We start from the raw sequence: 14,106 nt of genomic DNA, 5'->3' as shown, positions 1-14,106 counted from the left end.
CTTTACAGTCAAAGTTGTTACATACAGACTGTGCAGATAACTTAAGAGTCGCAAGAAAGCTGGGTAAAATTCCCGCGCACAGCACTATTTACAAAAATTGAAGCAAAATTAACATTGTATAGAAATATGAGGCGCACCAGAAGCTCTAAGAACACATCTCAAGTGAAAGCAGAACGCGAAGAGGTCCAGTCAAACGGTGTGTATTTGCGTTCATGTAGCAGCTGCTAGCCAACTACTAGGAAGCTAGTTACGTCACTAGTAAACACCAACCAAGTACCAAATCTTGTTTATCAAAGCTTAAAGTAATTATCATACGTTCTCTAATAGTTAACAAATGTTTTAGATAAGGTTGAACATGATTTCGCAATGACTTGAGTAGCAACAGTGCAGTAAAATCATACAATGAGAGCATGTGCATCAGTACAATGAGACCCATTTTCTCTCTCTCTCTCTCTCTCTCTCTCTCTCTCTCTCTCTCTCTCTCTCTCTCTCTCTCTCTCTCTCTCTCTCTCTGTCTCTGTCTCTCTCTCTTCCCCCCTCTCTTCTCGTTGACACTGTTGTCTGTTATCTTGCTCTGGACAGTGTGGCAGTGGGAGGGGGATGATGGCCAGTGGCAACCTTACCCAGCCTCAGCCTGTGCGCTGCTGGACTCTGCGGTCTCCTCTGGAGGAGTCTCTGTCAGCCTGGCTCTCGGCTCTGCGTCTGCTTATGAGGTCGACCTGAAGAAGATGGTCCAGGTCAACCCAGTCACAAAGTACAGGAGGAAAATACGCACGTACACAGTAAAACCTGGTGTGTGTGTATATATACATATGTGTGTGTGCGTAAGAGAGAGAGAATGTATGATGGTCTGTGCAATATGGTAGCAACAGTTTTCAATTCATGTCTGATTGGGAAAGATGTTCTAACAAAACTCACTTTCTAAACGTCAAAGAGGCTGCAAATGGTAGTGGTGATGCAATAGATGCAACCAGTGAAGATGCAAGCACTGTTGAAGTGAAGAATGAGGAGGAGAAGGACGAACCGCCCAGTGCCAAGAAGAAGCGCAGTGAGGGGAGGAGCCAGAAGAAAAGCAAAGCGATGCCTGTGGATGAAATGGAAAGTAAAGGTAGGTTGCACAGAGACATGGCAAAGTTACTTCATTATTGTCAGTTTCTATCATGTATTGATGCTGTGTGTTCAATGTGCTTGGTGTGTATACAGAAGTTGTTAAGACGGTTGTCATGAAAGGCAAGGCTCCGGTGGATCCGGAGTGCAAAGCCAAGGTTGGCAAGGTAGGCTTATAGACTCCAAAAACTGCCAGTGTTCTTTCACTATTCACTGTCCTCCATACGGTTTCCTTGACATCTGTTTTCTGGTCCCACTTCTTGTTTTTGGTTTACTTACAAAAAATCTCTCACTGGCAGCACCTGTGGCTCACCAGGTAGAGTGCACACCATACGGGCTGAAGCCCTAACGTAGCGGCTTGGATTTGATTCCGGCCCAGGCTGTTTCTGCGTGTCTTCCCCTCACCGTGTCTCCCATTCATTTCCTGTCTCTCTGTAACCATCTCTGTCCAAAAGAGCAAAAAAAAAAAGGCAAAAAATATACCCCACTGATATCACTCACTCATTTTTTTTCTTCTTGTTGTTTGTCTTTCCACCCTTAGGCACATGTTTACAGTGCGGGGAATGATGTATATGACGTCATGCTGAACCAGGTATCCAAAAAAACGAATGTCATCTGTGCTCTGATCCACTGTTGGATTCTAAGGGTAATGCTTTACACTGCTCTTTTGACAGACTAATCTCCAGTTCAACAACAACAAATACTACCTGATGCAGCTCCTGCAGGATGACCATGCTAAGGCGTACAGCGTGTGGCTGAGATGGGGCAGAGGTGCTTTCACCTTCCTGTGGATCTCCGCTGTTTTAACATGTTTCTCTCTGCTACTTCCCTGACTGATATTCTCTCGCTCTCTCCACCTCCACTTTTTAGTGGGCAAAGCTGGACAGAGCAATTTGATTTCATGTGGTGGAGATCTTTTGCAAGCCAAAGACGTCTTCAACAAAAAGTCAGTGGATTGGCATTACGTAAAACTGACTGTGACTGTTATGTCTTATATAGACTGGGGTGATATTTGTTGATTCTGTGGGGTCATGTCTTTTACTTTTTAAGATTCTTTGACAAAACCAAGAATGAATGGGAGCACAGAGCCAACTTTGAGAAGGTTGCTGGAAAATATGACATGGTTTTCATGGACTACAGCATCAATGACAAGGCAAGGAGTGATGACTTCTGGGGTAGCATAGTCTCTGTGCCACAACATACCCATTCTCTCACCCTTCACGTCCTCACTTCACCATTCATTCATCCATCAGTCTTCCTTCCTTCTCCCCCTCTTTCATTTCATCATTGACCGTTATTTTACTTAACCATTCATCATTCTTTTCTTTTTTCTTTTTTCTTTATCCATACCGCTTACGGCATAGCCTGTTCTCCCGTAGTCCCTTCTACAACCTTGTGTGAGTCTTTCCCCTCCCTCTTCCAGGAAGAGACCCTCGTCAAGCCCGAGGCTTTGGCCCAGAAGAAGACCTCTCAGCTGGACGTGAAGATTCAGTCTCTTCTGGAGCTGATCTGCGACATCAAGGCCATGGAGGAGTGTGTGCTGGAGATGAAGTTTGACACACGGAAAGCTCCGCTCGGTGTGTGGACAACTGCACCTCATATATAGCGAAATAAATAATAATAATAATGTATTCAACAAGCTATGTAGCAAGTGGTCATTCGAAAGGCCGCAGGCAGTGTCCAGTATATTGTGCAAAAAAAAATGGAAGACTGGCACTGGGATGGCTGACGGAGCCGTTGTGTCTGTCCCCTTGAAGGCAAGCTGACGGTGGAGCAGATCCGAGCGGGCTACGCAGCCCTGAAGAAGATCGAGGAGTGTGTGAAGAGGAAGGGGAGCAGCCGGGAGCTGCTGGAGGCGTGTAACCAGTTCTACACACGCATCCCCCACGACTTTGGGTCAGTAGAACTGTTAGGCCCTCTGGGCCGGGCCGTTGTGACGATGCCGTTGGCCGTCGTCTAATTCGACTCTCATTTGAGACTGATGAATGAATCCGTTCTGATGTTGTCCTGCCCTCACACGCACACACAGGCTGAAAACGCCTCCAATCATTCGCACGGAGGACGAGCTGAAGCAGAAGATTGCCTTGTTAGAGGTCTGTAGTGTGCTTCCTGTTTCCTTTGAACTTATGTATTCCCACGATATGTCACTACATGTCACTACTGAGCGGTTAGGGAATCGGGCTAGCAATCAGAAGGTTGCTGGTTCGATTCCCCGGCCGTGCAAAATGATGTTGTGTCCTTGGGCAAGGCACTTCACCCTACTTGCCTCGGGGGAATGTCCCTGTACTTACTGTAAGTCGCTCTGGATAAGAGCGTCTGCTAAATGACTAAATGTAAATGTGGACATTTTCCCCATATTGCCTAATCATTTTTTGAGGAGGGTTGGGGATTGTTCTAGGGGAGTATTCGACATGTCTTCCCCATTTTCTAAAGTGTGTCCTTGCGTGTCCAGGCGCTAGGCGACATCCAGATAGCAGTGAAGATGGTCCAGTCCAGCTCCAACAGTGATGAGCACCCCCTAGACAGGCAGTACCACTCCCTAAACTGTCAGCTCCAGCCTCTGGCCCCCACCACCCACGAGTACCAGGTCAGCCATATTGGACCAAAAACAAAACCTCTGTTGAATGTGCAGAGGTGTGGTTTGGGAAGCACCCAAAAGAATGTAAATTTCATATGGCCGTCACAAGCCTAACTATACCAAACTCATGATGGTGTTTGAAGTATGCTAAACCAACATAGCAACAGTACTGTAACAGGTATTGTAGATGTGGGATGGAAAACATGATTGTTATATACGTGTTCTGTTATAAACAGATACCATGTGTGGTACAAATCATAGCAGAACAAGTGATGTCAATAAGCTGTCTGGATATGTATTGTGATTCGTGGAGAGATTGAGATTGTTCCATATGTGAATTTCTCTAGGTGATCGAGCGGTATCTCCAGACCACCCATGCCCCCACCCATAGTGACTATACCATGAGCGTCCTGGACATGTTCTCAGTGGACAGGGAGGGAGAGAGGGACAGCTTCCTCTCACAGATGCACAACAGGTACCGTTAATCAACCAGCCTGGGGTCACACAGGGCCGCACGGGGCGGCGATGAACCGGAGGCTGGGTGTTTGTTCACGCTCGCCTGTGTCGTGTACATGGTGAAGCCGTGTGTTAGTGTCACCGTGGACCACAGGGTAGGGTATCTACTAGTTGGGAACTAGTTGTCATGGGGGTTCCAGGGGAGTCAGGTGGCTGAGCGGTTAGGGAATCGGGCTAGTAATCTGAAGGTTGCTAGTTCGATTCCCGGCCGTGCCAAATGTCTTTGTGTCCTTGGGCAAGGCTCTTCACCCTACTTGCCTCGGGGGGGAATGTCCCTGTACTTACTGTAAGTCGCTCTGGATAAGAGTGTCTGCTAAATGACTAAATGTCATGGTTTCTGGCCGTTCTTCACCTGTGTGTGTGTGCTGTGTCTCCCGTCAGGACACTGCTGTGGCACGGCTCTCGTCTGTCTAACTGGGTGGGCATCCTCAGCCAGGGGCTCCGTGTGGCCCCCCCAGAGGCCCCTGTCACGGGGTACATGGTAGGACTGGCCCGGTGGACACATACATAACAAATATACTCCAAACCTGTTTAAGCATCTCCAGTGTGTCGTTACTTTCCTGTGGTGATCTCTGATGAGTCAACAGGTGAAAGAATGAGCTTCTGCACAACTGGTGCCAATCGAGTCTCTAAAGATGATATACTTGGAATATGCTGTACTTTCTTTTGAGGATGTATATAGATCATCTTTATATCAAGATTATTACGTTCTCAAAGGAAAGAAGGATTTAAGGCCGGATGGGTGGACACTGTTTCTATCTCTTCCCAGTTTGGCAAAGGCATCTACTTTGCTGACATGTCGTCAAAGAGCGCCAACTACTGCTTTGCCAGCCAGCAGAACAGCACAGGCCTGCTTCTCCTGTGTGAGGTGTGTACGACTGACTCCCTGTTCACTCACCGACACGCACAACATTTACCATGTTCATTTAGCAGATATGGACTGTAGCAACTACATTACAATACAGTGCCCTATGAAGCCCACTTATCTCTAACAACTTCTAGGTCGAGTGATAAGAGACTCGACCCATCATTCTAATTCCAGTATGAGAGTGGGTCCAAGATTAACATTTGATGCAGTTGCGGACAGCTAAGTTAAGTTACTTATGTACACCTGGTGATCATCAATGGCCTGATGAGTTAGGTTGAAGCTCAAGGCTTGTTGATCAAATAGGTCACTCTTTTGTTAACTAGAGGATCACCTACCAATGTGCACCAAGACTGTGCAAAATACTGTAAACGTTTCTGGTTTACCACTCTCACAAACCCGCTATCCGTGAGTGACATGCTTCGAGTTGCCACGGTAATGCATTGAGTGTTTTGTTGTTGTTGTTGTTGTTGTTGGTTCCAGGTTGCCCTGGGAGACAGTAACGAGCTGTTGGATGCTGACTACCAGGCCGAGCAGCTCCCTGCAGGGAAGCACAGCACCAAGGGCCTGGGCCAGACCGGGCCCAGCCCCGACAACAGCCTCACACTGTGAGTCCCTCTCTCTTAGGCTGGCACCCCTTTGTTTTGTGGAACGGTCTCTTCCATGTCGAAACCTTTCACTCTTGCTTCAATGTCGTTTCGTTGCGGGTGTGTGCTCCTCGGTGTCCCTGTTCCACTGCTGCCGTGGTGATGCTTTAAATAACTCCACCTTATGCAACGCAATCTTATTATTTAAAAGTTCTGTCTCTGTATCTAAATCGCTTTTGTTTTCGAACTGAAATCTGGATCCTAAAACCACCCCCAACCAGCACTTCTCACCTCCACCCCCCCCCCCACACACCTCTCACCCTCCACCTCTCACCCTCCACCTCTCACCCTCCACCTCTCACCCTCCACCTCTCACCCTCCACCTCTCACCCTCCACACCTCTCACCCACACACCTCTCACCCTCCACCTCTCACCCTCCACCTCTCACCCTCCACCTCTCACCCTCCACCTCTCACCCACACACCTCTCACCCTCCACCTCTCACCCTCCACCTCTCACCCTCCACTTCTCACCTCCACCCCCCCCACCCCCACACACCTCTCACCCTCCACCTCTCACCCACACACCTCTCACCCTCCACCTCTCACCCTCCACCTCTCACCCTCCACCTCTCACCCTCCACTTCTCACCTCCACCCCCCCCCCCCCACACACCTCTCACCCTCCACCTCTCACCCTCCACCTCTCACCCTCCATCCTTCTTCTCTCCGTCTCTCAGGGATGGCATGACTGTTCCTATGGGCCCGAGCAAGAAGACGTGGGTGGGAGAGAAGGGCGGCTACTCCCTCCTCTACAACGAGTTCATCGTCTACAACCCCGCCCAGACACGCATGAGGTACCTCCTCAGGGTACGCTTCAACTACTCCTCCCTGTGGTGAGACATGGTTACTGCAGACCCGGGGAAGGAAGGCGCTCCCCACAACGAAGGAAAGAAGGGTCTTATCTAGTTAAGCTTAAGATCATTAGCTAGTCTTTGATACAGTTGTGTTTTGCACTATTCTGTTATTTGTTGGCCTATGATATCAGGTGTCAGGAATTATTTGGTATTATTAGGGCAAACGTATAAACGCCATATCCTATTATCTTAAAGGACTCTTAAAGGAGCACATGCAACACCATTGTAACGCAAACACGGTACAAGGTTGTATTTTTACGTCTTGTTGATTGTTTAGCCTAGAGGTTCTGAAAAAATTATTGCAATAATCCTTGATCAATTAATAATAACTGTTAAAAAACATTTATTGGTATAAAAAATGTTTGACAAATGCTACATGCATGTGTTTTGGCTCATTGTATGTCATAAAGGGTTTTCATGTAAAGAAAATAAAGACTTAAAAATGTGTCACCATGTAATGTATAAGCTGTAACCAACATTTCTCATAAGGTAATCTAATTGTAGAGTCACATCATTGGGAATCTTTTTTACATTTTATTTTTTAACTTTATTTACAACATCAACCATAAAATAAAAAACACACATTGAACAAAACAAAAACAAAGTCACCTTAAGGTTGGGCTTCAGTCATTCTACGTTGTCTACATACAGGTAGGGTAATGTTACAGAGATCCATCACATGCTAGTCAGATTGATATTCTTAAGTTAGGTAAAGAATTGACAGTTGTCCATCTCCGCACGAATATAGGTACTTTAAACTGAAGGGTTGCTGTCATATTTTCCATTGTACTGACCTGTCTGACTTTTTGTATCCACTGAACTATTGTAGGGGGGCTAGGCTTCATCCAGTTAAGTGTTACAATCTTTTTTATCTGTACAAAGGAGTGTGCGTGGGGCTGTTTAAAGTGCATCATTATAAGATTATCTCCCAAGTAATCATGTTAGCCCCAGCTGGTAGAAGTGTGTGTGTGTGGCAGATCTAAGTCAATCACCACTTGCAACTGTCAAATACTTGAGTGCACTTTAGTCCACTGGATGAGTCTCAAAGGATTCAACTGTAACATGAATTCAATGTACCTCAATCCCTTAGAAACACCTTATTGATTTGAGCAATCGACCCAGGTGTGGTGGTGTGTGGAGGGTTCGAATGACAGAAGTCTCGAGTGCCACCCAGTCCTCTCTCCTTTGACCCCTGGGTGTGTGTGTTCAGGTGCTTCGGGTTGAGGTTCTCCCAGGTGTTCATCTCTTCCCCAGTATGTAAAGGAAGATCATGACGACGTCCAGGTAGATGATGAGGGCGGCGAACACATACTCCTCAGGGTCCAGGCCGTAGCGCCCCAGGCTGACCACCATCAGGCAGTCCACGCTGAGAAACTGGAAGACACAAGTGAGGAGGCAGAGGTCCTCTTTAATCACTGAAGACAACAATCACATTCATCTTTACGAATACTGCATAAAACATTGTTGTATTGTGTACATTGCTATCATCCAATAGTGGTTTTCTGCGTAAGCATTTAAGAATATGTTGTGTTACCAGTGCAAAGAGCAGAGCTCCCAGACATCCATAAACGATCTGCACAACGTTGTTGTAGTAGAATGTGCAGAAGATCAAAAACATGACGAGGTCCACCAAAATCACCAGCAGGACTCCGTAACAAACTGAGAAGCTCACGCAATTCTGCAATTAGCCCAGAGAGAGAACCAAGAGAGCATAAGTATACTTCCATTCATCCATGGACCAGATTGGTTCATTGTTAACGTTCAGTGGTTTGGGAATGTCTGTCGGCATTAAATGTACACATGCAGTCCACAGGGATTGACAAAAGAATGTAACTGAAGTAAGTGTGTAGATGTGTGTCATGCCCAACATAGAACTTTCTCAAATGAAATATTCCTAATTGAATCTGACACAGGGTTGGGCTGGTTCTAAAGTATGCTTCTTAGACACTGAGTAGTAAATCACTGAATTCGAATCACTTGAGCTCTGTTGTCCAATGAATTTGTCTGACCTGGATGGAGAAGAGGATGATGGAAAAGGAGATGGCCAGAGTGGCTCCCATAGCAATGATCACAGCTGTGGAGTCGTGGAAAGAGGCAACGGTGCCCGTCATGAAGGAAAGGCTGAGTGTGACCACTGCCTGTAGTCAGAGGATACACACACAAACAGGATTACCACTACTTCCGAACCGTGAACACATTTCTTATTTACATTTAGTCATTTAGCAGATGCTCTTATCCAGAGCGACTGACATTAAGTACAGGGACAAATCCACCCTGAGGCAAGTAGGGTGAAGTGCCTTGCCCAAGGACACAACGTCATTTGTGCACCGGGGAATCGAACTGGCAACCTTCTGATTACTCGCCCGCTTCGCTAACCGCTCAGCCACCTGACTCCCATTATTTCAGTTTGTTTAATTGAAACCTTGTACAGTACCTACATTCCGCACCTACAACTCATTCGAAGTTTTCATTATGTTTATATGTCGACGGTGTACCGTGTGTAAACTGTAGTGCGACTCACCAGTCCCACCAGATTCCAGGGATGCTTCCGACTGAAGGACCTGCTCCAGATCAAACTCAAAGCGACCACCAGGAATATTATATAGGAGCTGACGTAGATCCAGATGTTAGTCTGCACCGCTTTCTTCACTACACTGGAGAATGTGAACACGCACACTATGCTGAAGGTCACCACCAGCTGCAGGGTGACGAGGCTGAACACCTGGGGGAGAGAAGGAAAAGACAGCAAACGACAGTGACTAGCCTTGACTTAAGTAATCGATGAGTTGTCTATGTTTTTCTGAGACAAAGGCTCAAATATATAGAAAGCTATCAAGGTCATCAATACCTTCCTGATGAATGCTTTCCTAACTGTTTTATCATCAAATGGCTGTGGTGATGATGCCAGCTCAGGAGTGGATTCTATTGTGTCTTTATCACAACCTTGACGGAGGCAAAAAACAATCACGTCACTTCGTTTTTTGACAGTATACACACCTTATTTTAAGCCGTCTTGACAAATGACTTGAGGATGCCTTACCTGGGTCTCCATCATGTGTAGGTTCAGGTTGATATTCCTTTGTAGGATCAATGGCAGCTCCTGAATCAGGTGGGTAGTAGGCTGGAGGCTCGCGTGCTGGAGTGGGATCTGATTGGGTATCTTCAAAGGTGTAAGGAGGTGGTGCTAAGCCGTCTGAGCTCAAGAAATCTTGAGTTTCCTCGGGAGCGTAGTAGTTCTCTGTTTCTGTCATTCTAGAGGGAGCAATGAAGGTTTGAGACAAATGTGAAAGGTTTGGCAGGTTTTATGTCAACAATGTCGAAAGTAAGCAAAAGAAAGGGTGGAAATGTTGCAAGAGCGATGGTGGTAAGTTCCTATGTTTTTTGTGGGCATGTTGTAAGTATGTTTCCAAATTTGCTTCCGGTTGCTTTTATATTTATACGGTCAATACATAGTACTTTTAATATTACATTATTACTTTAATACTAAGAACATTTCAAATCTGAAAGGCCTGAATTTAGATTTGGACTTATAGGTCTTAATAGGTCACTGTAGTGTAGGTGCAACACTCCATACAAAGCCACCAGTTTTTGTTGTATCAGAAATAACTTCATATATTTATGATGGGCAAACATGTTTGACATTCTCCCAATTAATCAAAACATACATTTGAAAGATTTGAAATGTATTAAGCAAGACGATATTCATTCAATTCTTACTTTGAACTAATATTTGATTGTGCTTTATCTTCGAATTCCTTGGGCACCAACTGGGGATGAAGACTAAGCTATGGATTTTACAACTAACAGTTGTGCCAAAAGTGTAATTACCCATCTTACCACACCAGTACATATCCTTTATGAGAAATGAGAACAGAGAAAGAACTGAGTGTAAGGTTAAGTTCCAGTAACAGTTTCAGGGAAAGTACTGCATTTAGACGTAACATTTTCCAGAAGTGATGTAAAACGTTGTGTACTTGAAGCAGATAAGTTGGTTAAATGTGTGGGAAACTTCAAAACATGACAAAGAAACTTAAAACACCATACATTTAACATATTTTTTATGTGACAAATTATTTACAGTGACACGGATGATGGAAAAAAGTATGACAAACCAATTAATACAATAAATCTCTTCAACATGCTTTACACAATGTAATTGTGATAGTGACAATCATAGTGATATCTGTAAAAAAATACTAGCACAACACTCAATACAAAATAAAGAACTTGTTAAGGCAATCCCCTGAGGTTGCAATATCAAGGCATTTTACAGACCTACAGCACTTCTCTCTCAGGGAACCAAATTTTAACACAGTTATATTTAAAAAAAGATGTACACATTTGTCACATTGTATGTAAAAAGTAAAACCAATTTTCTTCACTTAATTAATAAATGATTCTTCATATTGGATTTACAGTTAGGACAAATATGTTCAAATGTAACACAATTCAACAAACTGTCTTGTATTATATCGACAAAAAATGTATGACTTAATATTTTCCGTACTTCTTTTTACACAATGACACACACGGCCGAGGGAGTCTGCTTCACCATGGCTCCCGTGGTCTCGCTCCATCTCCTCCTGTCAGGGAGCTTTTTGGGATACATGGAGCTGAAGCCAATGGCCTCCACCGTCTTCCTCTTGTGCATGCGATGCAGCAGGATGCGGTAGGCCCCTGTGATGGGACTCCGTAGGTCCAGGCAGCTGTGGGTCAGCAGGTGGGCCTCCGTGATGCCCAGATCCTGGAGGGCTGCCTTCACGTCCAGCTCGCTCAAGCTCAGGGTCCGCCCGGGCTCGGCCAGGGGGGCAGGCGTGAGGCAAGCGTTGGGGTACGCCTGAGGGTAGACTACACCCGTCAGCCAGCTGCTGGTCATGATCTGTGCTATGTGGAGGCGGTCTGCGGGCACGGGCCTCAGGATGCCTTTGATGACTTGCTGGCATGGTTCGGGCACAAAGGCTGGGATAGTGTAGGAGCCTTGGAGGATGCAGGCCTTGAGCCTGCTCAGGTTGACGGCGGTGAAGGGGAAGGTGGCCGTCACCATGTAGTAGAGCAGGATTCCCAGCGCCCAGATGTCAGCGTTCTGACCAACGTAGCTTTTGTTTTTGAAGAGCTCGGGAGCGGCATATGGTGGAGAGCCGCAGAAGGTGCGGAGGGCATCGTCGGCATGACAAACGCTACTGAACCCAAAGTCACCCACCTTAATGCACTGGCTGGTAGTGTAGAACACATTCTCTGCCTTCAGGTCCCTGTGCACAATATTGTTATCATGCTGGGAAAAAGGAAAACAAAAATGAAATACGTCTTGAACAACATAACGTCTAAGAAAGGTCAGGGACAAAAACTCAAACAGTAAAAATGGCGGATTCACAAAACATTGTTCATCTGCATTTTTTTATCCATACCAGTGTTACAGTTTATGCACTGATCACTGCATATCTTCCTTAACAATGCTAAGAACAGGAGCCATTGGCCATAGCCCTCTGGTGCAAGCTCACCATGTGTTTGACAGCTGACACGACCTGGGCGAAGACAAGCTTGCTCTCCAGGTCAGACAGGGGCCCTCTGGTGGTGATATGGGTGAACAGCTCTCCTCCGCTGGCGTACTCCATGACTAGGTACACGCGCTTGAAAGTCTCTACCACCTCGTAGAGACACACTATGTTAGGGTGGGACAGCCTCTCCATACAGGAGATCTCAGAGGCAAACAGTGAGGGTGACTGCTTGTCTTGCCGAATCTTATCCAGGATTTTGACCGCCACTCTCTCTGAGAGCCCCAACACATGAGAGAGGGAGAGACAGACAGGGGTGGAGAGAGACTGTGAGACACACGGTAAGAGTGCAGTTGGGATCTGCCTACATTTAGTTTCCTTCATCCAATTTCTCAGTTTATGCTTAATAGTTTAAACCTACTCTGGGTCTGCTGCAACATCAGTGACATGGGAACAAATATAAAACAAACTCGTTGAATAGGGAGTGGTTGGTGAGATAAGCAATTGTCACCTGTAGTCTAGATTAACCTAGTTTGGATCCCTTCAGACCAGCGTGTGGAAAATTTTACAGGCTCGCTTTCTGCTGCCCCCTGTGGCCATGTGAGGAACCGACTCACTTTTCACATTCACTTTGAATGTGGAGGTGATGTACCTGCTAGTGAAGTAGTCAAGTGAAGCTGCTTAAACATGTCCTTCCCCCTCACATGCTGAAAGCCACCTTAGCAGAAACTATCAAAAGGTTACACTTTCATTTAGAAAAAATGAGTTCCCCCCATCAGGTATGATTTTGAGTTACAAAAACATGTTTATAGCTAACGTTATTTTTTGTGTAGTTTAAACTTGATGATTGACTTCCATAAAACAAGTTGATGGGCTAAACTCAATTCATGATGACATTTCTTACCATCAATTCCTTTTCATTCGAAAAATGAATCAGTCAGTTCAATTTGAACCAATTTTGCTTAAGACTGTCTCACCTTTTGTCAGATCATGAATCCCCAGTTTGACCTTGGAGAAATTTCCGCATCCGATCTCTCCTCTCAACTCATAGAACGCCACCCTCCGTCCCAGAATGACGTCGTTCATCACCCGCTCTGTGTGTGACAGGTCGTACAATGCCCTCTCGAGCGCCGTGTGCGATTTCACCTGTTGCGCATCCGCGGCTGGCGCAGACTTCAGTATGTTCTCCTTGTTCTTGACATGTGGGTCGTTCTTCTTCCTTTCCTTCTGTTTTTCCTTTTCATCAGGGAACACCTCGGCATGGCGTGGCGCTGTGTTCTTCTGAGCCTGTTTGCCTGAGAGAGAGAGAGAAAGAGAGAGAGAGAGACGGAGAGAGAGAGAGAGAGAGAGAGAGAGAGAGAGAGAGAGAGAGAGAGAGAGAGAGAGAGAGAGAGAGAGAGAGAGAGAGAGAGAGAGAGAGAGAGAGAGAGAGGATGAGAGCATGACAATAAAACCAAGTATTTAAGTAATGTCGATGAGACATCAGTCCTTAATGTCTGTACTCACATAGCACGCTTCCTTTTATGGCGTTGTTATTTTTCACAGTTTTGACACGTTTTTGGTTGTTCACAGACATCATTGTTGGCGGGCTGTATCTGATGCTGTGGACACCGGAAATTCCCTGCTGTCCTGTGCGGCCCTCCAAGCTCTTTGAGAAGGCCCTCGTCAATCACTATTGATTGGTGTGGAAAAGAGCCGTTCCGGTAGAAGTATCAAGCAGGCACTTAGCCTGTAGAATATGCTCAAGCAAATGACCAGAACATCTGTTTATAGTGGAGGCTGTCTGGTCACTTTGTCCGTCACAGGTCTCAGACTCTACCCGTCTGGGCTGATGTTATCTTCTCCTGTTTTACTACTAAGTTCTGAGGAGCGGAGGGACAATCCGCAACCTCTACTGAAGAGTTTCTAGTACAAACACTCTCGCTACCGTCCCTCCTTATCTCCTCCGGCTCCTTCTCTCCCTCCTGCCTATCCCCCTCCTGTCTTGATCAAGTGTCAGTTATCCGGCAGGACGGCTGGTGTTTCAAGCTTCTGTAATCCTTCTT

At 45.9% G+C, this 14,106-nt stretch overlaps 3 protein-coding genes across 3 annotated transcripts; 1 reads left to right on the top strand and 2 right to left on the bottom strand.

Moving 5' to 3' along the window:
* The first annotated feature begins 8 nt into the window (after positions 1-8).
* Positions 9-7,151, top strand: parp2 (poly (ADP-ribose) polymerase 2). The gene is made up of 17 exons (XM_062481003.1): positions 9-196; positions 583-792; positions 935-1,108; positions 1,204-1,274; positions 1,649-1,699; positions 1,782-1,878; positions 1,978-2,053; positions 2,158-2,260; positions 2,531-2,684; positions 2,865-3,003; positions 3,137-3,200; positions 3,560-3,694; positions 4,033-4,160; positions 4,583-4,682; positions 4,971-5,069; positions 5,550-5,674; positions 6,393-7,151. The coding sequence occupies exons 1-17, from the start codon at positions 127-129 to the stop codon at positions 6,550-6,552; spliced, it is 1,956 nt and encodes a 651-aa protein (XP_062336987.1). The 5' UTR covers positions 9-126; the 3' UTR covers positions 6,553-7,151.
* Positions 7,152-7,163: 12 nt separating this feature from the next.
* Positions 7,164-9,837, bottom strand: si:ch211-284o19.8 (protein lifeguard 1). Its single transcript, XM_062481534.1, has 6 exons — positions 9,610-9,837; positions 9,418-9,512; positions 9,091-9,291; positions 8,579-8,707; positions 8,104-8,247; positions 7,164-7,943 (listed from the first exon to the last, which is right to left on the bottom strand). Exons 1-6 carry the CDS (start codon positions 9,818-9,820, stop codon positions 7,809-7,811), a joined length of 915 nt encoding a protein of 304 aa, XP_062337518.1. The 5' UTR covers positions 9,821-9,837; the 3' UTR covers positions 7,164-7,808.
* Positions 9,838-10,610: 773 nt separating this feature from the next.
* On the bottom strand, positions 10,611-14,072 carry LOC134037051 (serine/threonine-protein kinase NIM1-like). Its single transcript, XM_062482341.1, has 4 exons — positions 13,568-14,072; positions 13,039-13,356; positions 12,068-12,336; positions 10,611-11,841 (listed from the first exon to the last, which is right to left on the bottom strand). Exons 1-4 carry the CDS (start codon positions 13,638-13,640, stop codon positions 11,083-11,085), a joined length of 1,419 nt encoding a protein of 472 aa, XP_062338325.1. The 5' UTR covers positions 13,641-14,072; the 3' UTR covers positions 10,611-11,082.
* Between the last annotated feature and the right edge of the window lie 34 nt (positions 14,073-14,106).

The sequence above is a fragment of the Osmerus eperlanus genome, chromosome 16, assembly GCF_963692335.1.
Source record: "Osmerus eperlanus chromosome 16, fOsmEpe2.1, whole genome shotgun sequence".
NCBI lineage: Eukaryota > Metazoa > Chordata > Actinopteri > Osmeriformes > Osmeridae > Osmerus > Osmerus eperlanus.
This window is presented reverse-complemented; position numbering and strand designations above follow the sequence as displayed.

Bases quoted from the DNA above. Each gene is read 5' to 3' on its own strand.
- LOC134037051 (XM_062482341.1), bottom strand. From the start codon at position 13,640: ATGATGTCTGTGAACAACCAAAAACGTGTCAAAACTGTGAAAAATAAC. The intron at 12,337-13,038 runs GTGAGACAGTCT...TGGGGCTCTCAG, and splicing joins GATTCATGATCTGACAAAAG to AGAGAGTGGCGGTCAAAATC. The intron at 11,842-12,067 runs GTGAGCTTGCAC...CCTTTTTCCCAG, and splicing joins TGTCAGCTGTCAAACACATG to CATGATAACAATATTGTGCA.
- si:ch211-284o19.8 (XM_062481534.1), bottom strand. From the start codon at position 9,820: ATGACAGAAACAGAGAACTACTACGCTCCCGAGGAAACTCAAGATTTC. The intron at 8,708-9,090 runs GTGAGTCGCACT...CTCTGACTACAG, and splicing joins CCTGGAATCTGGTGGGACTG to GCAGTGGTCACACTCAGCCT. The intron at 7,944-8,103 runs GTAACACAACAT...TGTGTCTTCCAG, and splicing joins GAGCTCTGCTCTTTGCACTG to TTTCTCAGCGTGGACTGCCT.
- parp2 (XM_062481003.1), top strand. From the start codon at position 127: ATGAGGCGCACCAGAAGCTCTAAGAACACATCTCAAGTGAAAGCAGAA. The intron at 2,261-2,530 runs GCAAGGAGTGAT...TCCCTCTTCCAG, and splicing joins ACTACAGCATCAATGACAAG to GAAGAGACCCTCGTCAAGCC. The intron at 2,685-2,864 runs GTGTGTGGACAA...GTCCCCTTGAAG, and splicing joins CACACGGAAAGCTCCGCTCG to GCAAGCTGACGGTGGAGCAG.